At 47.7% G+C, this 21,959-nt stretch overlaps 1 protein-coding gene across 1 annotated transcript in view; it reads left to right on the top strand.

The window, feature by feature from the left end:
- The window catches only part of GANC (glucosidase alpha, neutral C), a 73,873-nt gene extending 52,853 nt beyond the window's left edge, over positions 1–21,020 (top strand). The window contains 11 exon segments of the mRNA XM_075613146.1: positions 181–416; positions 750–876; positions 1,120–1,199; positions 9,236–9,379; positions 10,197–10,293; positions 12,602–12,703; positions 15,874–16,117; positions 16,198–16,262; positions 17,487–17,563; positions 18,445–18,519; positions 20,811–21,020. Coding sequence (XP_075469261.1) covers positions 181–416; positions 750–876; positions 1,120–1,199; positions 9,236–9,379; positions 10,197–10,293; positions 12,602–12,703; positions 15,874–16,117; positions 16,198–16,262; positions 17,487–17,563; positions 18,445–18,519; positions 20,811–21,020 — 1,457 coding nt within the window.
- The last annotated feature ends 939 nt before the right edge of the window (positions 21,021–21,959 follow it).

Consider the following 21,959-nt stretch of genomic DNA (forward strand, 5'->3'; position numbering starts at 1 on the left):
CACAGCATTTCACTGACTGCAGCATACAGTAGAGTCAGAAGGCAGCCATTTAGTTAGGCGCACAATCAAGATTTGGACAGATTTATAACAGGAGCACCAAACGATTACCAGCTTAGGTAAGAATGTAGAATTACACATTGATATTGAGCAGTTAGAGTAATATAATACTGCCTCCCCCAGGCACCCAGTCCCTCCCCCCGCAGTTCTCTCTGGGGTATCACCAGTGCCGCTGGAATTACGAGGACGAAGCTGACGTGGAGGCAGTGGATTCAGGGTTCGATGAGCACAGGATCCCCTATGACGTCATCTGGTTGGACATCGAGCACACGGAGGGAAAGAGGTACTTCACCTGGGATCGGCTCAAGTTTCCAAATCCCGCCCGGATGCAGGAAATGCTGCGTGAGAAGAAGCGTAAGGTGAGGCGCAGGGGGAGTAACCAGGGACAGTGTGTGAAGTACAGTAATGCGGTGACAGTGCACACGCGTGTTACACAGAGTCTAACACTGTCACTGCTTTTGCACAGGTGGCTCAATTAGTCCCTGCTTCAGCACAGGTGGCTCAACCAGTGGCTAAGTCTTTGAGCCACTGATTGAGCCACCTGTGCTTAAACTGGGCTATTCCTGAAAACCTGACCTGTTGGGGGTGTCTTGAGGACTGTAATTGAGAACCCCTGAGTTAACCTATTAAACACTTCGCTGTCCTTACGCCCTAAAGAAACTGAACTTTAAAACCGCTTCTTTAAATCCCAGCTGGTGGTGATCTCCGACCCTCACATTAAGCTCGATCCAGACTATTCCTTGTACGCTCAGGCCAAGGACGGAGGCTACTTTGTGAAGGACAGAGGAGGACAAGACTTTGAAGGCCACTGCTGGCCAGGTCAGAAAGGTCACGGACGTGAGGGGTGGGGGAGGGAGGAAAGAGCTGCGGGGCATTGTATGTGTTTTTACGTTAGATATTAATACCCTTAACAGTTAGTTATCTATAGCTCTTGCTTTTCTACTCTGGAATGTCTCACCAATGTGTCGTAATGATAAGATCTTGAAGTGATGTATTTGTACATAACATAGGATGTAAGAGACTGTGATGTGATGCAGGGATTGAGCTCTTCTCCTGACTTAGGTACCTCCTGCTATCTGGACTTCAGCAGCCGTGCCGTGCGGGACTGGTACTCTGCTCAGTTTGCACTGGATACGTATAAAGTAAGTGTGCAAATCCACGCCCACCCCCTTAAATCACCTTTGCTGACAGTGAGCTCAGTGTGACACTGTATATAGCACATTACTAACGGGTGGGCACGTTCACCGCTGTTCCGGTTCACGTTTGGGTCTCGTGTTTCGTTTTTTGGTTGTTTTTTTGTTGTTGCCAGAATGCAATTCAGGGTTTTGGGTATGAAAAGAAATTTTAGAAAAGCACTTTGAACTTTTGTACATTATTTTCTTTTGGTCGCAGAACCAAATATTAGCCCCGTTTATAGTACCCCGATTGTTTTAAAAAAACCAATCCAATGATGGTGTGATATTTTGTTCATGAGATAAAGAAGGTAAGAGTAAATCCCCCAAGTGATGCTTCACTAAGAAAAGTCCATATACACTGTGGACGGACGTTCACAGAGGTACACAATTAGGAGGCTTTATAATGTGAAATTATAATAGGCTTTATTGTGCCTGTTCCTTTTCATCAGGAAAATTATCCAAACACAGGGGGGGAACAAAGCTTCCATTCACTTGGGAGTATTTCTAGTGAAACACTATGCAATAATTCACATCTCCCTTAGTCAAGCAGTTCTCGCAGCCCCAAAACATATAACATGAAATAAGCAGATATAAGCAGTCTCTTAAGAATAAAAGTCTTATCTGTTTCTTGGAGGGAAAATCTCACTTCCTGGTTCAGCTTCAGGTGTAGTAGTTTTCCCTGTGTCTTGAATTCAGCTCTGCTGTGCAGAGCTCAAGACCGGTCAGCTCCAGAGATCTGGGTTTCTTTTGGTCAGTCTCTCCTGGGACTCAAGAACCTCTGCTCTGTCTCTCCAAAGGTCAGCTCTCAGTCAGAGCTAGGGAGGAGTTACTTCCTGTCTGAACAGACAGGTTTTTGTAAGCAATCTAATCAGGCAGGTGGTGTTTAGTAATTAACTACCACACTGCTAGATTAAAGGCACATTACTGAACAGGGATAAGTCCCCTGTTACATACCTCCCCTGTTTGTGGGAAGCTCGGGCTTACCACGGCCAAAGCCCATCCTTCCACTCTCATTCTAGATATCTCTGTGACTTGAATGAGAGTGGATGGAGGAAGAGAACCCTCTGTCCCGCTGGGATTGGAGCCCTTTCTCCAGTTTATTTTTGTCTCCTCCCGAAGATGCTTGAGATCAGCACTCAGTCGCTCGAGGAGGACTTTTTCCACGTAAAGTCTTTTTATCGCGTGCGCGGTCTTGAGATTTCTGTTGCGTCGGGCACTCCTCTTTTTGTAGACAAAGTGTATGGCAACAGTTGTAGAGCAGTTAGGAATAGCCCTCAGAGTTTTCTGCTCTTGAAGTGGTCCTTCTGCAGCTTCTCCACACCACGGAGTCGCCAGTTCAGCTTCTTCAGCTAAGGATTCTTCTGGCTTTGATTCTGCACTCCTACCTCTGTTTGTTGCCTGTTGGGCAGCTGTAGGTTTGGCTAGTGCTTTCTTTGGTGGCTCAAACTTCGTAATTTTGTTTTGAAGTTGCGTGGAGTCCCCAACTCTCACTGTACCCTTGTCCTTACGGGCATTAGTTACTGTGGGATACTGTTGCTTGGGCAGAGCCAATACCTTTTTCCGTATTGGAGGAATCTGTATCAGAGTCTCCTTCATATTCTGGAGCTCTGCAATTTTTGTCGTCAAGGTTGCCGCTGCGTCTGTTTTCTCCTTGGTGTACTGACTCAAGGGAATGGAACAGTCTCTCTGTCTCTCCAGTTCTTGTTCCAGTTTCTGAGCCTTCTCACGCTCCCTCTCATAGAGAGTCACCTGGTATCGATGCTCTGAAGACATGCAGCGTGTCCTTTAGCTCCTCATACTGCTCTGTGGGGACGTACTGGGTATTCAGACGTTCCTGCAGCGCTTGTACCTCTTTAGCAGCCTGCAGTTTTTCTTCCTGTAGCGTTTGCTGCTTCTCCTCAGCATACTGGAGGTGTGTACGCAGACCTTGCAGTTGGTTCTGCAGTCGGTGCTCTGCGTCAAACGTTTCCTTGACTTCTTCTGTCAACTAAAAATTTTCTTCTTTCAATTTTAAGTTTTCTCTTTTTAATCTTGAACTTTCTCCTTTTTCAGTCTCTGTATTCTTCAGGGCTTCTTTGCAGTCCTCCTTCCATTTACGCACATCTGCTTTGAGAATGACAATCTCCTGGCGTGAGACTTCTTTCTCTAGGTTGAGGGTCTGAAGCTCGTTCTGAGAGACTTTGAGATCTGTATCAATATTGACAGTAGTTTCTTTAGCAATGTCCAGCTTCTCAGTGAGACTGTGTAGTTCCTTTCTGGAAACTTCCAGGTCTGTGCGGCAGCTGTTGGTCTCATGATGTGAGGCATCAAGCTCTATACGAAGAGTGTGAACCTCTTGCTGGAAGACTGTCATCTGCTTCAGTGCCTCCTCATACTTCCGCTTTAGCGTAGCCACCATTTTATTAGATTGGCTCTGCTTTTCATCCATGGCGGAAATAGTAGCCTTTGCAGTATCTAGCTCAGTCTTCAGATCCTCCAATTCGGTCTTGGCCGCAGAGTAAATTGCGAGCACAGTCTTCTGTAGCTCAGCATTATTTTTTCTCTCTCTTCCCAATTCTTCACAGAGCAGATCACAGTCATGCCTGGCAATTTTCAGGGCGTCTCATAGCTGGTCAAGGGATCATCACTCACTGGTTCCGGCTCCGCTTCACTGGGATGACTGGTTGAGGGTTCCTCACTGTTGGCAGCGGACAGACACTTCTTTGGGGTACACGACTTCTGCCTTGGGCCCTCTGGATATTCGGTTAACCGCGGGACGAATTCTCCATTTTCTCTAGGCTGCAGGGCAACTCGGTCCCCCTTTTCCTCCACAGGATCTGCGGACGTGTCTGTTCCTTCCACGGTAAGTGAAGAACTGCTTTTCTTTTTCTTTTTCCGCCTTTTTGATTTGGATGACACCGTCCCTTCAGGGATATTGGGGTCTCCATCTTCATTTGAAATTTTAGCGGCTTCATTATATACGCCAGGCTTTTCTTGCAGTTGCTTTAGCTGACAGAAATATTGGGTGATCTGCTGCTCCCGCTCTGTCTCCTGCTGATCATATTCGTCAAAGGGAGCGGTCTTTTCTGTTCGTGCCGAGTTCAGGCACCCCTACCATTCTTGGGGTGTTTTGTGGGTGTGACTCGGTTCGGGTTCCCCGTAAGAGATGTCTTCCTCTTTATTGGACTGGAAGGGCCACTCTTCCGTGGGGTAGGATTCATTACAGGAACGCTGCATCTTGTCCTCCATTTTTAGGCTATCAGGTGTAATTTTCTTCCTGACCTCAGGAGGCACTATTGCAGCTGTTGCCACTGTATTTGCTAGAACCCCCAATTGTGGTAGTCCTACAGATGGGCATATTTTGCTTGTAGAGGTCGTAGCTCTCACAGGCATCTCTGTAGACTTTCTTTCTTGGGTAATTTTTTTTTTTTTTTCAATATCAGCAGTACTGTGCATGCATTTTCTTTTATCAGGTATACAAGATGTGCAGTTGCTAGGTAAAAAAAAGTCTATTTGCTATACACCATTTACTTACTAGGTGCAATCCCTCCGCTTCAGCAACAGAATTTGGTTTTCTGCCTGAGTTCAGTAATTTTCAGTCTCATCTTTGGGTATTATGGCATTCACACTTCACACTTTGGGTGTCTGTTTTGCTCCCAAGATAATAGGCATACTTTTTTTTTTTTTTTTTTTTTTTTTTTTTTTTTTTTTTTTTTTTATGTTTCTCAGACTTGTTTGTAGGCAAAAAGCATAACAAAAAAATTTCACATAAAACTTTCCGGTCCTTTTTAACTACAAAGACACCTCTTGTCCCACCTCGGATACCATACACTACCGACACACTTTATTGAAGTGTGGTCGGTACCGCAAGCCGGGAAATCTCCCGGCTTGCTAGTGGCCGCCCCTCGGCGTGCCGCGCGTCATAGACGCGCGGTCACGCGTCATCGGGAGCGTGCACCCGCTGCACGCGTGTCCAGGGGCTCCCCGAGGGAGCCCTGGTGTCCCGCGATCGCGGGACAGCGGCAGGGGGTTCCGGGGGACCCGGCGGACCCGGCAGCGGTAGGGAGAGCGCCCCGATCGGAGGGCGCTCTTCCGCTGCTTCGGCGTGCGCCCGTCACACTCGGGCGCGCGCCAGGCTACTGCTGCGGCACAGAACGGGCAAATGCTCGAATAAACTGTGCCGCAGCAGTATGTGGACGGACGTTCACAGAGGTACACAATTAGGAGGCTTTATAATGTGAAATTATAATAGGCTTTATTGTGCCTGTTCCTTTACATCAGGAAAATTATCCAAACACAGGGGGGGGGGGGAACAAAGCTTCCATTCACTTGGGAGTATTTCTAGTGAAACACTATGCAATAATTCACATCTCCCTTAGTCAAGCAGTTCTCGCAGCCCCAAAACATATAACATGAAATAAGCAGATATAAGCAGTCTCTTAAGAATAAAAGTCTTATCTGTTTCTTGGAGGGAAAATCTCACTTCCTGGTTCAGCTTCAGGTGTAGTAGTTTTCCCTGTGTCTTGAATTCAGCTCTGCTGTGCAGAGCTCAAGACCGGTCAGCTCCAGAGATCTGGGTTTCTTTTGGTCAGTCTCTCCTGGGACTCAAGAACCTCTGCTCTGTCTCTCCAAAGGTCAGCTCTCAGTCAGAGCTAGGGAGGAGTTACTTCCTGTCTGAACAGACAGGTTTTTGTAAGCAATCTAATCAGGCAGGTGGTGTTTAGTAATTAACTACCACACTGCTAGATTAAAGGCACATTACTGAACAGGGATAAGTCCCCTGTTACATACACAAACATAGGAGAATGACTCTCAGCCTGTAAAAGAATCTCAGACAGTATAATCAGATATTAGAGGAGATGTCCCACGATGTCAGCAAAAAATATTGAATTCACGTTAAAGCATTATGTAAATTCGTTTAAGAACTCCCACTTAGCCTGCAGGTTAACTAGCCCAATCCCTAAGGCACAAAAATGTTAACTCTGCAACATGATCGCATGCATAGTGGCACATATTGATTGTGAAAAAAAAGGGATTCTTTATATTAAAGATTTGTACTCGCTCCATTGCTGCGTGGATCGCCCTGAACTGGCAGCGAGCTCCTGCTTCTACATTGATATTTTGTTCAGTTTCAAAAATTGTCGAAGTTCGTATTTCTATCTGCCTGGCTTTACAGATTACCAACTTTAGCTTTATTTTAAAGCTGCAGCCAAAGCAATATCCTACATGTGTTTTTTCCCACATAAATCAGTTCTGTACTATGAGAAAATACTTGTAGCATTTAAAAAATAATAATTATAATCTGAATGACATTTTTTATGTATTATAATGTAACAAGCATTTTTTTTCTATAGCAAACATTTACAAAGCCACATCCCCTTCTGAAACAGGCCCTGGCACACCCCTTTTTGAGCCCTGCCCTCTCACTAGCAGTGCACCAATTGTATCTAGTGAATGCCTGGTCACATGATCTTCCCCACAGAACTTTGCATCTTTGCTCCTCTTCTGCTGCACTGACAGCCATTTAGTGAACCCCCGAGCCGAATCTTCGCCGATCGATCACAGGAGAACGTATCAATCGGCAATTTAGCTAATTATCATTGTGTGGATTGTATTGATGCACATATTAAAGGGGAAACAAAATAACATTAAAAAAACGGCAGCTTAGGTCGCTGCTTTAAGCTTTCTTTTTATATTTTTACAATTTTTATTTAAAAAGTACTATCACCCACAGGAAAGTGTTGACCCTGTTTCTTCTCACTTGCTCCACCCAAGCAGACAGCACAGGGCTGTTTTACCTGTAGTCTTTAAAGAGCATTATCGGCAAAAATGGTCTTATCCTGATCTCCTTAGATGAGACTCTTTGAAGTCCGGTGAAGTCCCTAATTGAGAGGGGTTTATCACCCTTGTTAACTTTGAAAAATCAGTGAGAAGGTGACTGTCACGGTGAGATTATGGCAGGCTGTATAAGGTCACATAAATATATATAACAGATGATATATATTTATCACTGGGTCTGAACTGAAACGAATCTTAGATATAAGTATATTTATTCCTTTGGATAGGTGAACACACGAATAATACAGTAACAAACAAGAAGTACACTTACTTTGGGGTTGGGGAATGAGAAGTATGAAGCATAGCAATTCTCTCGCAATCAGGTAGCATTCAGATGATAAATTGAAGACAAAGGATACAGGGGGAACATCAGTTTATAAAACATTGAGTACTGTGGATTGGTTTGCAATTAACTCTAGCCAGTGGTTAACGTGGGAACACTTTTTGACCCATGCCCCTGGCTAGTCGGGATATGCGCAGTAGAGCTCTGGGGTCCCATTTCTATAACCCTTCCTCTATATCAGGAATGCCAGCTAGTCTACCAAATGGAGTACCTGGCAGGAAATCCTTTGTTGTGAAGTGTGAAATGGAACACTTGAAGACTACTCTGGTTTGAGGAGTCTCCACCCTCATGCAAACAGTGGAGGTGACAAAATCCTTTGAAACATACTCAGGTCCTAGACATGGGGTCGCCTTTCTGGCCATCTGCTACCCTGGTATGCAAAGGAATTTCCTCTGAGTTTTACCCATATCTCGGAATACAGTATGTTGGATAAAACATGAACATATCAAAATATCCGGTTCCTTTGGATCCAGCAGGTCCAAACTTCCCAGTTCTCAATGCCGGAACTGGGACACCCTAGGGTCCAATTTGCGACCTGCTACGACCTAGGAAACCGGAGATGCACAAATACACTTAAAACCGTTTTTCATTTTAATACACAAATCTCCGCTGTAAATTAAATCACGGTTTTTCACTAAATCCCCATTGAAAACAACGGGCTTCGCCGCCATAGACTCTCAATGGCAAACCGCCGCCGTTGGTGGCTATGGGAATCCCCGCCATAGACTTTCAACAGGGCGATGCCGCCGTTGAAGTCAATGGGAGTTTTCCGCCGTAGCCGGTCAATGGGGTTTGGCCGCCATTGAAGTCTATGGGAAAAATCCCAAACTTTCAAGGGGGTCCATACTCCGTCGGGTTGGTCCCAGAGGGTCAAGGATGGTTCTGCAGTGATGCCGGAGCAGTGGCTACAGACACCCCAAACCCTGACTCTCTGGACCCTCTGGAACCGGAGCTATGGAATACCAAATTTCTGCATTTGACACTTAGCCGTTTTCCTGAGCTGTTTCTGCCGCCGCCATTGGAACCGATGGCGCGGCCCGCTCTTCTCGGTTCGACCCTTATCGGGGGTCCAGGATACGGGGACCCAGTTGTGGTCGAGTGGGGGGAGGTCTAGGAACTAGGGACAGAAAGAATTTTATTCCTAGGGGCCCTAGAACTGTTTATTCCCACGCCACTTGTCGTTGAACTTGACTTGTTAGTGATCAAAGCTCTCCTATTGAAAATGTATCCGCTTTGCGGTTAAGCGGTTTGGACGGCATCCAACTTGTTCCTGGAAAGCTCTCTCGAGGGTTTCTCCATTGAAGTCAATGAGCCCATTGACTTTCAATGGGAAACCGCCGCTCTCCCTCTCGGACGCCATCTGCTGGTCTTCTCAGGAACCGGACTCCACAGCAAGATTCACCATTAAGAAGCATTGAGCCTTAATGGCGGCCTATGGGAACCTGCAAAATGGTGCCTGAAAAGGCGGGAAAATTACACAAAGGGCTATAATCACCATACAACTATTAACCCTTGTGCTCCCAGATGGATCTCAGTGTGTGTGTGCTGCAGACCAGATGTTACAATAAAACAGGGGAAACAGGGGAATACACATTTACAGGTTATAACAGGGGTTGAATCACAGTGCTGGGTCTCAGCCCAGTTAACCCCTGGTCTCCCTGGTGAGGTCAGGGGATGGCCAAATGGGGTGTAACCCCTTTAATCCCGGGCCACCCCCTTTCTCCCTCTACAGGGACGTTCCCTTTCTTTATACCTCGGACCCTGACTGTGCCCCTCTCTAAATCTGGGGGGTGGTGGTCTCCGTTCATATTGTGCCTCTCTGGGCCGCCCTGTTGTATTTCAGGGCTCCTCGGATGTTCTTTTTGTTTGGAACGATATGAACGAGCCGTCAGTGTTCGAGGCGCCCGAGATGACCATGCCGAAACACGCAGTGCATCACCAGAACTGGGAGCATCGCGATCTGCATAATCTATATGGATTCTACCAGGTGGGGAGCTCTCATCGGGGCAGGGTGATGGGGTCAAGGGACAGGGCGGGGTCAGAGGACAGAAGTATGTGGTCGAGGGCAGAGGGGTTGGATCATCGGACAGAGGTGGTGGGGACAAGGGACAGAAGGTAAGGTTGGGGTGAATGGACCGAGGGGTGGGGTGAATGGACAAGGGTTTGGGTCAATGGACAGAGAGGTGGGGACAAGGGACAGATGGGTGGGGACAAGGGACAGAGGGAGTGGGTCATGGGACAGAGGGGGTGGGGACAAGGGACAGAAGGTTGGGGACAAGGGATAGAGGGGTGGGGACACGGGACAGAGTGTGGGGACAGAGGTGTGTGGTCATGTGATAGAGGGTGGGGACATGGGACTGGGGTGGGGACAAGGGACAGAAGGTTCGGGACAAGGGATAGAGAGGTGGGGACACGGGACAGAGGTGTGTGGTCATGGGACAGAGGGGTGGGGACAAGCACCGTGAGAAGAGGCTGATGGGACAGGTGCAGCGGCTGGTGACAGAGGAAAGGGGACAGTGATTGAGAGAGGAATTGCAATTTAAAATAATGTTGAAATCATGTGTAAGAGAAAAAAATAGTTTGAAGCGGGTTCACGCTGGGAATGGCCGTGCGCACATGGCCCGGACAAAATAACATTTACCGCGACACGCAAAGTTAGGGAGGTTTTTCCTGCATTACTAACGCCCGGGTCTGGGTGGCGTTAAACGGCGGCGCCCCAGAAATCGCCCTGTATGCAATTCTCAGGACATTTGAGATGTAAATGTCTAGATCTTTCTCACACTTGTGTTCCCCTCTTTTCACAGCAAATGTCCACCGCAGAGGGTCTGACCCGCCGGTCAGGGGGACAAGAGAGACCCTTTGTCCTGACGAGGTCTTTCTTTGCTGGGTCTCAGAGATACGGTGAGTTACTACGGGCGGGGATTTAATAACAGGATGCACTGTTAACATGAATCAGGAAGCCGTCCTCTTCCTATAGATGACCATCAGACGTGACACAGTTTATTCAAATCATTATTAGCGATCCTTCTGGCTTTGATTTGATGTGTAACAGGACACACCTGTCCCCAGTGCTGGATTTCCCATTAGGCCTGGGCCTAGGACGGCAAAAATGTCCACCCTCCATATATATTTGCAGCCTCTCTGGCCTATCGGGCCTGATGGGAAGGCACTTAACTGTGGCTGCCGCTCTCCTCCTTTTCGAATCGCAGCATCAAATGACATCATGAAGTCGCGTTACCATGGCAAGGCGGCGCCATGTGATGTCACCTGGGTGAAGTCCGTTGCGTAATTTGACGCTGTGATTTGAAAGGAGAAGGAGGGCGGCAGCAAGGAGGCGACCGACACCTGTACGTGCCCAGGGGCGGCGGATTTTGAAATCCACCCCTGCCTGTCCCAGCCAACTTCACAATGACTTCCAGACCAAATAAAAGCAAACTGGCATGGTCAGTCCCTCCTCAATCCAAGTGTACAAATGGCAGTGACATGCTGAAGGGGTGACATCTGGGTTATCTGTGCCTTCTTTACCCAAATTTGACACCTTGAAGTATTTTTAAATCATTTAAAGTCTGTGTGTACACAGGGTGAGCAGACACTTGGGAGGGGTGTGATCTCCTCTGGCTGCTCCTTATGTCGGATATCACTGTCTGTTCAACAAGAGTTTGCACAGGCAGAGACCTCTCCCCATTTTTTTGGGTCGCAACCCCAAATATTAGCCCTGTTTATAATCCCCCCAAAAAAATATTTTTAAAAAAACGAATCCGATGATGGTTTGATATTTTGTTCAGTTTAAAAAATTGTCGAAGTTCGTATTTCTATCTGCCCGGCCTTACAGATTACCAACTTTAGCTTTATTTTAAAGCTGCAGCCCAAGCAATATCCTACATGTGTTTTTTCTCCCCCCATAAATCAGTTCTGTAATATGAGAAAATACTTGTAGCATTAAAAAAAAATGTTTTTTAATATATTATAATGTAACAAGAATTTTTTGTTTCTATAGCAACCATTTATAAAGCCACATCCCCTTCCTCTTCTGAAACATGCTCTGGCACACCCCTTTTTGAGCCCTGCCCTCTCTCTAGCAGTGCACCAATTGTATCCAGATCGATCGGCAACTTATCTAATTACTTATCATTGTGTGGATTGTATTGTTGCACATATTAAAGGGGAACAAAATAACCTTAAAAAAAAAACACTTGGGAGAGGTGTGATCTCCTCTGGCTGCTCCCTTATGTCTGATATCTCTTTGTGTTCAACAAGAGTTTGCACAGGCAGAGACCCCTCTCTCCCCATCCACACCTCCTTATATGCATTGGCTCTCTGATAAGGATTGGAGTGGGATAAGGGGAAAGAAAACAGTTGATTGACAAAATTCCTCCATTCAGGGACCCCCAAAGAAATTCTGTTTGTAATTAAGTTTCTGGGAAACAAAAGAAACAAATCTCTGCTTTAAAGCTGCAGTTCAAGCTGTCGTTTAAAAAAAAAATGTATATATTCTTTTTTTCATTCAATATTTGCATCAATACAATCTACACACAGACAAGTGATTAGCTAAGCTGCCGATCGATCCGTTCTCCTGTAATCGATCGCTGAAGATTCAGCTCGGGGTTCACAAAATGCATCCCGGGTCCTCTCCTGCTGCACTGACAGCCAAAGTTCTGTGAGGAAGATCATGTGACCAGGCTGCACTAGATTCAATAGGTTCACTGCTAGAGAGGGCAGGGCTCAAAAAGGTGATGCTGTTTCAGAAGGGGAAGGGGTGTGGCTTTGCAAGTGGCTGCTATACAAACAAAAATTTCTTTAATTTTTTTTTAAATGCTACAAGTATTTTCTCATTGTATAGAAGTGATTTATTAAAAGAAAACACACACGTGCATATTGCTTGAACTGCAGCTTTCAGCACGATTAGCTTAGTTTAAAAAGGCCAATTAGAACGCTTTAAAAAAGGCGTTTTTTTCGGCTGCTACATGGGATTGCAGCTTTAAATGGGACATCAAACCCCACCCACAGTAATATAATCCTAAACCTGGAGATTGCTCGGGCAGTGAAAGGGTTAAAAATAACATACTAAGCAACCATTCCAAATAGTGGATAATATGAAATAATAATACTAACAATAAAGGGTTATGTAGGGTGAGTCCCATCGTTATTTGCCTGTGTTTTGAGCGGACAGTGAAAGTACCTTTTTAAATGGTATTTTGTCCCCTCGTAGGCGCAGTATGGACGGGAGATAATAAAGCGGAGTGGGATTACTTGAAAATCTCCATTCCGATGCTGCTGACCCTCAGCGTGACTGGGATCTCCTTCTGCGGAGGTAAGGGGGCAGACTGCAGATGCAAAGGATTCTGGGAATGGACATGCACGGTAATGAAACAGAGACAGTGAAACCGGCGTGGTATTTTGAGCAGAAGGGCTGGGCATATAACAGGTTTTCTACAACCTATGGAATTGAGCACTGTACAGTATTTATATTGCTCACACATCTTTGATAATGATTGTGTTATCTGCATTATACAGGGAGTAGATTTGATAAGATATTCTCTCTGTGAGACACTAATGATCCCCACTGGTCTGAGTCACCTGGTGCTGGGAGGGACAGAAAGAGGACACACGTGGCTCGTGGAGTCTATGTGTCATTATGTCACTATGCAATTGAATATACAAAGTAAATGATCCTTTCTTTTACTGCCACCCTGCAATTGGATGGTCTCAATAGCCCATGGATGGGCGACTCAAGTCCTCAAGGGCCACCAACAGGTCAGGTTTTCAGAATATTCCTGCTTTAGCACAGGCGGTGCAGTCGTTGACTGAGCCTCTGATTTAGCCACTTGTGCTGAAGCAGGGATATCCTGAAAACCTGACCTGTTGGTGGCCCCTGAGGACAGGAATTGCCCACCCCTGCAGTAGCCCATAGCTCCCTCTGCCTGTGTCACTGTTTCACAACGTGGTTTTAGTGACAAACAGTATGGTCCTCACTGTGTTACTCTGCAGAGAGAGGGATAGATAACATACAGGGGGCCACATGTCCCTTCTGTTTGTGTCACTGTGTCACACTGCAGAGAGAGGGATAGATCACATACAGGGGGCCACATGTCCCTTCTGTTTGTGTCACTGTGTTACTCTGCAGAGAGAGGGATAGACCACATACAGGGGGCCACATGTCCCTTCTGTTTGTGTCACTGTGTCACACTGCAGAGAGAGGGATAGATCACATACAGGGGGCCACATGTCCCTTCTGTTTGTGTCACTGTGTCACACTGCAGAGAGAGGGATAGATCACATACAGGGGGCCACATGTCCCTTCTGTTTGTGTCACTGTGTCACACTGCAGAGAGAGGGATAGATCACATACAGGGGGCCACATGTCCCTTCTGTTTGTGTCACTGTGTCACACTGCAGAGAGAGGGATAGATCACATACAGGGGGCCACATGTCCTTTCTGTTTGTGTCGCTGTGTCACACTGCAGAGAGAGGGATAGATCACATACATGGGGCCACATGTCCCTTCTGTTTGTGTCACTGTGTTACTCTGCAGAGAGAGGGATAGATCACATACAGGGGGCCACATGTCCCTTCTGTTTGTGTCACTGTGTCACACTGCAGAGAGAGGGATAGATCACATACAGGGGGCCACATGTCCCTTCTGTTTGTGTCACTGTGTCACACTGCAGAGAGAGGGATAGATCACATACAGGGGGCCACATGTCCCTTCTGTTTGTGTCACTGTGTTACTCTGCAGAGAGAGGGATAGATCACATACAGTTGGCCACATGTCCCTTCTGTTTGTGTCACTGTGTCACACCGCAGACAGACTCATGGGCCACAGATTCCATCTGATAGGCCAGCGGTTTTCCGTGGCACACTGGGGCTATGCAAGATGCTACCACGGTTCCCAGAGACCAAAAGTAGGGACAGGCGATACAGTATGTCACTACACTTGGATTTTTCAGTATATAAAATCACAGAATCACAGACCAATGCTTAGTTGTCACTCTAGAATGTGCCAGGTCATGGGTTCAATTCCCAACCCAACCCCCAGCACTGGGCCGGACAATTCCCAACCCAACCCCCAGCACTGGGCCGGACAATTCCCAACCCAACCCCCAGCACTCTGTGATCCTGGGCCGGACAATTCCCAACCCAACCCCCAGCACTCTGTGATCCTGGGCCGGACAATTCCCAACCCCCAGCACTCTGTGATCCTGGGCCAGACAATTCCCAACCCCCAGCACTCTGTGATCCTGGGCCAGACAATTCCCAACCCCCAGCACTCTGTGATCCTGGGCCAGACAATTCCCAACCCCCAGCACTCTGTGATCCTGGGCCAGACAATTCCCAACCCCCAGCACTCTGTGATCCTGGGCCAGACAATTCCCAACCCCCAGCACTCTGTGATCCTGGGCCGGACAATTCCCAACCCCCAGCACTCTGTGATCCTGGGCCAGACAATTCCCAACCCCCAGCACTCTGTGATCCTGGGCCGGACAATTCCCAACCCCCAGCACTCTGTGATCCTGGGCCAGACAATTCCCAACCCCCAGCACTCTGTGATCCTGGGCCGGACAATTCCCAACCCCCAGCACTCTGTGATCCTGGGCCAGACAATTCCCAACCCCCAGCACTCTGTGATCCTGGGCCAGACAATTCCCAACCCCCAGCACTCTGTGATCCTGGGCCAGACAATTCCCAACCCCCAGCACTCTGTGATCCTGGGCCAGACAATTCCCAACCCCCATTACTCTGTGATCCTGGGCCGGACAATTCCCAACCCCCAGCACTCTGTGATCCTGGGCCAGACAATTCCCAACCCCCAGCACTCTGTGATCCTGGGCCGGACAATTCCCAACCCCTCAAGACACACACACCTCGCCTCTCTCCACTCCATGCTGTTTCCTCCTCTCCTTGGTTCCACTCCTGACACTTGCTCCTGATTGTCTGCATGAAACAGCAGCAGACAATCAAGATGGAGGAAGCTGCCCAGCCCCCCTAGCATGAGCTTGGGGAAATCCTGCAACCCCCAAAGCCGCAAGAAGGGTAGTGTTGATGTATAGCACAGCCACGAGTTCCAACTCTCCATGAGACCGGAAAAAATGACAAAGGTGAACGCTCCAATCTAGTCATCCAGTATTATTTGCACATGTTGTGGAGAAATTCTAACCAATTTGGATGCATCACATCTATCCTATCCTCCAACCCCCAAAGCCGGTCAGGTCACTATGTCTAGAGAGGTAATACTGGTATACACATACATGTCCAGTATTACCTCTAATTTTTTACTGGACAGAGTGTCCAAATACAGGAAAGTCCGGTTCAATACTGGACACCTAACAACCCTACTCGCGGCATTACTGGCGCCATTTCAAACAGCATTACTCGTGGCATTACTCATAGCATTACTCACAGCATTACTCGTGGCATTACTCACAGCATTACCTGTTAACAACCCCAGAGCTTGTTTCCAACATCTCATGTCTCATCGCTCAGCGGACGTCGGAGGCTTCGTTGGTGACCCGGAGCCGGAGCTGCTGATCCGCTGGTACCAGGCCGGTTCCTTCCAGCCTTTCTTCCGCGCTCACGCCATCCGGGACAGCCAGCGCCGTGAGCCCTGGTTATTTGGTGCAGACAACACTCGGCTTATCAGGAAGGCGATAGAGGAGCGCTACACCCTACTGCCATACTGGTACCTGCTCTTCTACCGGGCACACATGTCCGCGGAGCCGGTCATGAGGTCAGCACCACTATTAATGCCGCCTGTTAACCCCTTCACTGCAGTAACATGATGATTCTGCCTCTTTGCATCACACACAGGCCGCTGTGGGTCGCATTTCCGAAGCACCCGGAAACCTTTGGCATGGAGACGCAGTACATGCTGGGTGAGACATCTTCCTCCCTTTAAGCCTGCGTTTATAGTAAGCGTACGTCGGAGCGCATGGCGTCGCCCGCGCCTGTCGCCCCGAGCGATCGGTGCACTTTAGATGGAGGTGATGGGAAGGCGGGGCAGACGCGTCACCAGGCTGGTCCTCCCTGAACTGCTCACGTGACGCGGCCGTCGCGCGAAAATACGAAATAATTTGTCATTTGGTGACATCTGCCGCGCCGTTTGCTCTTCATCGCGCGCGCACTATGGCCGGCTGATAGAGCTTCTGCACTTTGTTCGTGCAGTGCGCAAAATCGGACGCACCATCGCTCTCACTATGATCGCGGCCTAATACAGCAGACCTCCTCCCTCCCCCCCAAGTGATATTTTGCTTACCTTATCTGAGTTGGGTGGTCTCTCGAAGTCGAGCGTTGTTCCCCCCTATCTATGGGGACCCCAGGTTCTCGGTATAAAAGGAATTTACATGTTTTCGTCGTTTCTTGAAATAAATCCAGCCATGTAACCGGGTCACATGCTCCGGAACGGGTCAGAAAAAAAAGTTTCTTTTAAACTTATCAAGATCAATCATCCTTAACCCTTTCCCTGCCAGAGGGTTCTGCAGGCGTCGTGATTGCGTTGCTGGACAGTAACGAGTTAACGTGACGGTTTTACTTATTTGTAGCTTGTAAAAAATGAATATGTTTCCCTTTTCTCCGGGAACACCGGATTCCAGTGTATCAGTGACCTCTGTTGACCTGGTTGGCTAATTATGGCGTAAAAATTACTTTGCAGACAATGAACAGATAAAGCTTGTAAAACCCCCCTCCCAAAGCTTTAGTTTAAAAGTTATACCCGATTTTTAATTTTAATGGGTATCAATCTGGTCTATATAACCTGGCGAATGTGTCCCTGTCTTTACGTCCCTGCCCCCCTCGGTGAGGCGGTCGGTTATGGCCAGGGTGCTCAACTCCAGTCCTCACCCCCCCCTCCCAACAGGTCAGGTTTTAAGGATATGCCTGCTTCAGCATAGGTGGCTTAATCAGAGACTGTCGTGCACCACCTGTGCTGAAGCAGGGCCTAATTGGAGTCACCTGTGCTGAAGCAAGCACAGATTGAGCCATCTGTGGATATCCTGAAAACCTTACCTGTTGGGGGGGGGGGGGGGTGAGGACTGGAGCTGAGCCCCCTTGCCTTATGGAACAGGTTGCTCGCGCATAGTAACGTTGTTTGGTTTTCTTAGGAGACGCTTTGCTGGTCGTTCCGGTGTCAGAAGCTGGAGCCTCCGCCCTGGACGTGCAGTTTCCCGGGACCGGAGAGGTATGGATAACCCAAGTTAATGCAGAGCCAGGACAATCAGGTGATGTGTTGGAGACGCCACTGCCAGGTGCCTTGTGTTAAATCAGTGGGTGGCCAACTCCAGTCATCAAGGGCCAGCAACAGGTCAGGTTTTCAGGATATCCTTGAATCAGCACAGATGGCTCAATGAGTAGCTCAGTCGAAGACTGCACCACCTGTGCTGAAGCAGGGATATCCCAATACCTGGCCTGTTGGGGGCTCTTGACTTTAGTTCTAACCCCTGTGTTAAAAGTATCCTGGATGCAAAACTGGTGCACAGATCAGAACTAGTAATGAACCATTTTAATCTTGATTAAAGACCCCCACAGCTTTCTGGAATTAATTGGAGAGAGTACAGATCCACCCCAATTTATTGCTTACACAGCTTTCTATCTTGAACTGGGGAGACATTTATCGGAGAGTGCTGGACACGTATTTGTATCCAATACACTTGTTGGCTATTGATCTGTGAGTTCCTATACTGGATCATCTCAATAATGATTATCAGAATTCCGCTTTGTACAGCAACACTGAACACGTGTGCCCTTCACATGTACGCCCATTGCAGTTTGTGACTTGTCATAACGTTTGAGGGACCGACAATCCAACGAGGAATATCCCTCTTTCTGATATATTGTGAAGAAGAGACCCATGAGGTCCCAATAGAACTACAGCTATAGTAAACTTCATGAAAAGATGTCCATTCAAAGCTATTACCACCTAGCGCCAGTCTACTCACCTTTCTGGCGACTCGCCTTCGCCGTATTGTACCACGTTCCACGCGGATCAGAGCAGGATATCGTGAGAACGGTATGTGGATTCTCTGAGCTCTAGGCTAGTCCTTTTATCTCCTCTCACTGCAGCGCTGGTACGACTTCCGGACATATGAGTGCGTGGAGGGTCACCGCAGACAAAAAGTGACAGTTACCCTGGAGCAAGTGAGTTAACCTCGTATATCCATGCCATTTATTTTGTAATATTTATTGTGATAGAGGAGACCGCTCTGGCCACATCACCGCGCTCCCACACAAAAGGAAATCCGGGTTTCTTCTTCTTTCTAGATCTGTTGATTCACATTTCATTAATCAGACCTTTGCTGTATTTTTATTACCATCCGGCGGGCGATAGAAATGCAACATTTCCAACTTACATTATTCATATTTGTTGCTGGGTCTTGAAACCATAAACGCAAAGACTTCTCTAAACCTTTTGACCCAGAAATCCCGACGCTCCGAGGAGTAAAAACCTTCTACTTACAAAGTGGACAATGAAAGTTATTTATAAAAAATGTTTTACCAGGAAGTAATCCATTGAGAGTAAGGCTGCGGTCCCAGTCCGCACTGTGGCACGCGCACCCGGCAAGGGTGTGGGGGTGGCGCGTGCACAGCGCTGCATCGCGATCTGCGGTCCTGGGAGAGAGGGAGCGTTTGCGACGGGAGGGGGCGTGGCAGTGGGTTTGCAGGGGCATGGCCATGACCTCACGTGGCTGGTTCGTCCTCATTGGGTGAACCGCCGACGGGGGCGTGGCCACGCCTACGTCGCAAACTCTGAGCTCAAATTCCCCTGTCTCGCTAAAAACCTGTCGCGCACCGCTGGGGAAATGTGCGCGACAGGTAGTAACTGGGACCGGACTGACTGGGGGGCGGGGCTTGAACGCACAGCGCACAGCGCACACCAAGGCGTGCGCTGTAGAAGGTACTTACCTCTCGTTTTCAAGTATGTCCTGGGCACCGAGTTATAACAATACATTGTTACATTAAAAGAACAGCGGTTATACAGTCAATTCACAGACATTTCATGGACAGATAGAGTTGGAAAATTGGAAACGGGATAAAAGGGCTGGTGAGTTTCAGATTGAAAGAGAGCAGCTTTAACATCACAAAACATCAGCAAACGGCTCACACCCTTCGGCTGCCCCAAAGGCTGTCCGCCTTTGGGGAAACACAGATATACATTGAAGAGGTTCAGAATGAATGTAGCTGTGAATACAACGTTCTTTGTCTTCTGAGCTCATTAACATTCCAGTGGGTGGGGTTGACGTCCCACAAAGTACAAGCAAATATTAATCCCTAGCACGCTGGTACTGTGCAGCAGGGAGCAGCTCTTGGGGAGCCCCATCAGGCGTCCGTCCGCCTTTGGGGCAACGTAGATGTCCATCTAAAAAAGTGTGATTTATTTGAAAAAAAAAAACACTGTACCATTCTTTTCTTAGACCATGAACACCGTATAAACCATTACAAAAATGAAGTTTAAAGAGCTTTGCAGTGTCATAGTTTGGTAGAATTGTTTCGGGGTTTCAGTCCCTTTATATAATACAAAATGTCCAAAAGGCTTTACCGAAAGAAACTTCCTATAAAAGTTTGGTTAACAGAAATATTTACAGGTAAATGTAATGTTTGCAACAGCTTTTACATTGAAAATGGGTCTATAATGGCAAAATTGTCCTCAGTTTGATCTTTAATTTAGAACAGGGGTTGAAATGTCTTTAAATAAGCGGCGTGTCTCTCTTAAAACAAAGATCTACATGTATTCATTCATCTTGTATTTCAGGGAGATTGAGGCAGTCTGCGCTGGGTTACAAGAAATGGGGCGAATCTTTCTAAAAGAAACCCCTACTCAGGCCTGCACAACTCCATTCCTCGAGGGCTGCAAACAGGTCAGGTTTTCAGTATATCCCTAAATCAGCACAGCTGGCTCAAATAGTGGCTCAGTCATACTGAGCCAGCTGTGCTGAAGTAGGGATATCCTGAACACCTGGCCTGTTTGCGGCCCTCGAGGACTGGAGTTGTGCAGGCCTGGGCCTATTTCTTTAAAAAGGAAAAAAAAAGTAGTTGTACTGGGAATGTGAAAATAAGTAGTGGTACTCTGTACCCCTTACACCAGCGGTGCTCAACACTAGTCCTCAAGACCCCCCTAACAGGTCAGTTTTTCAAGATATCCCTGCTTCAGAACAGGTGAACTGATTGAGCCACCTGTGCTGAAGCGTGGACTGATAGAGCCACCTGTGCTGAAGCAGGGATATCCTGAAAACCTGACCTTTTCGGGGCTTGAGGACTGGAGTTGAACACCCCTGCCTTCGGGTGAGTGCCAGACATCTCGGGGGGATACAACACCCTGGCATGAAATTTCCTGCCATGCCAAGCCCCCCTGAGCACACAGCCTGCTTGGCATGGTCGGACTGTGGATAGCGCTGGCCATTCTGTGCCTACTCAGAGTATTTTTCCTGCAGATCCCAGTGTATCAGCGGGGCGGCTCCATCGTTCCCATGCAGACCAGGGCTGGCAAATCCACAGGATGGATGAAGAATACGCCGTATGAGTTGCACATAGCTCTGGACTCGAAGGTAAAACGTGGCTCACTGTATGTGGGAAGGAGGGGCGGGCTCGGGGTACGGGGTACATTGTACCATGTCAAACCCGATGTCCGAGAAGAAATTTAAACCGTGTTTTTTTCAGTCATTTTGTACAAATTAAAAAATGAAACCAACAGAGTTCTGGAAAAAAAACGAAACACTAATATTTTATAGAAGGGAAACCAAAACGCGAGTGAAAGTGCCCACACGTAATATCTGTAGTCTGGAAATGGTGTAACTGCCTAGGGGTGCCAGATGGCTTCTCCAAAAATATTGGACACATTGGTGAAAGGTGTGATGCGCTCAAGACACACACCCTCTCACCTCTCTCTGCTCTATGCTGTTTCCTACTCTGCTTGGCCAAACCCTCAGGCTCCTGACACCTCCTGATTGGCTGCATTACCCAGCAGTAGCCAATCACGATGGAGGAAGCTACCCACCCCCTAGCAACAGCCCGGCTCTCTCCCTGCTCTGGGAAATCTCGCGGCCCCCCTAGCCGATCAGGTCACTATGTACAGATAGGTAATACCGGTATACACATACACACACGCCCAGAGAGGTAATACCGGTATACACATACACGCCCAGAGAGGTAATACCGGTATACACATACACGCCCAGAGAGGTAATACCGGTATACACATATACGCCCAGAGAGGTAATACCGGTATACACATATACGCCCAGAGAGGTAATACCGGTATACACATATACGCCCAGAGAGGTAATACTTGTATACACGTACCCGCCCAGAGAGGTAATACTGGTATACACATACACACCCAGAGAGGTAATACCGGTATACACATATACGCCCAGAGAGGTAATACCGGTATACACATGCACACACAGAGAGGTAACACCGGTATACACATACACGCCCAGAGAGGTAATACCCAGTGTTTGACAATTAATGATAACTACTCGCCCGTGGTGAGTGGATTTTGGACGCTGGCGAGCCGTGCTGCGGCTCTAAGAATTCCCCCTGCTCGCGCCAATTTTTTTTGTTTTAAATAATCCCCCTCC

The sequence above is a fragment of the Ascaphus truei genome, chromosome 9 (assembly GCF_040206685.1).
Source record: "Ascaphus truei isolate aAscTru1 chromosome 9, aAscTru1.hap1, whole genome shotgun sequence".
In the NCBI taxonomy this organism is placed as follows: Eukaryota; Metazoa; Chordata; class Amphibia; order Anura; family Ascaphidae; genus Ascaphus; species Ascaphus truei.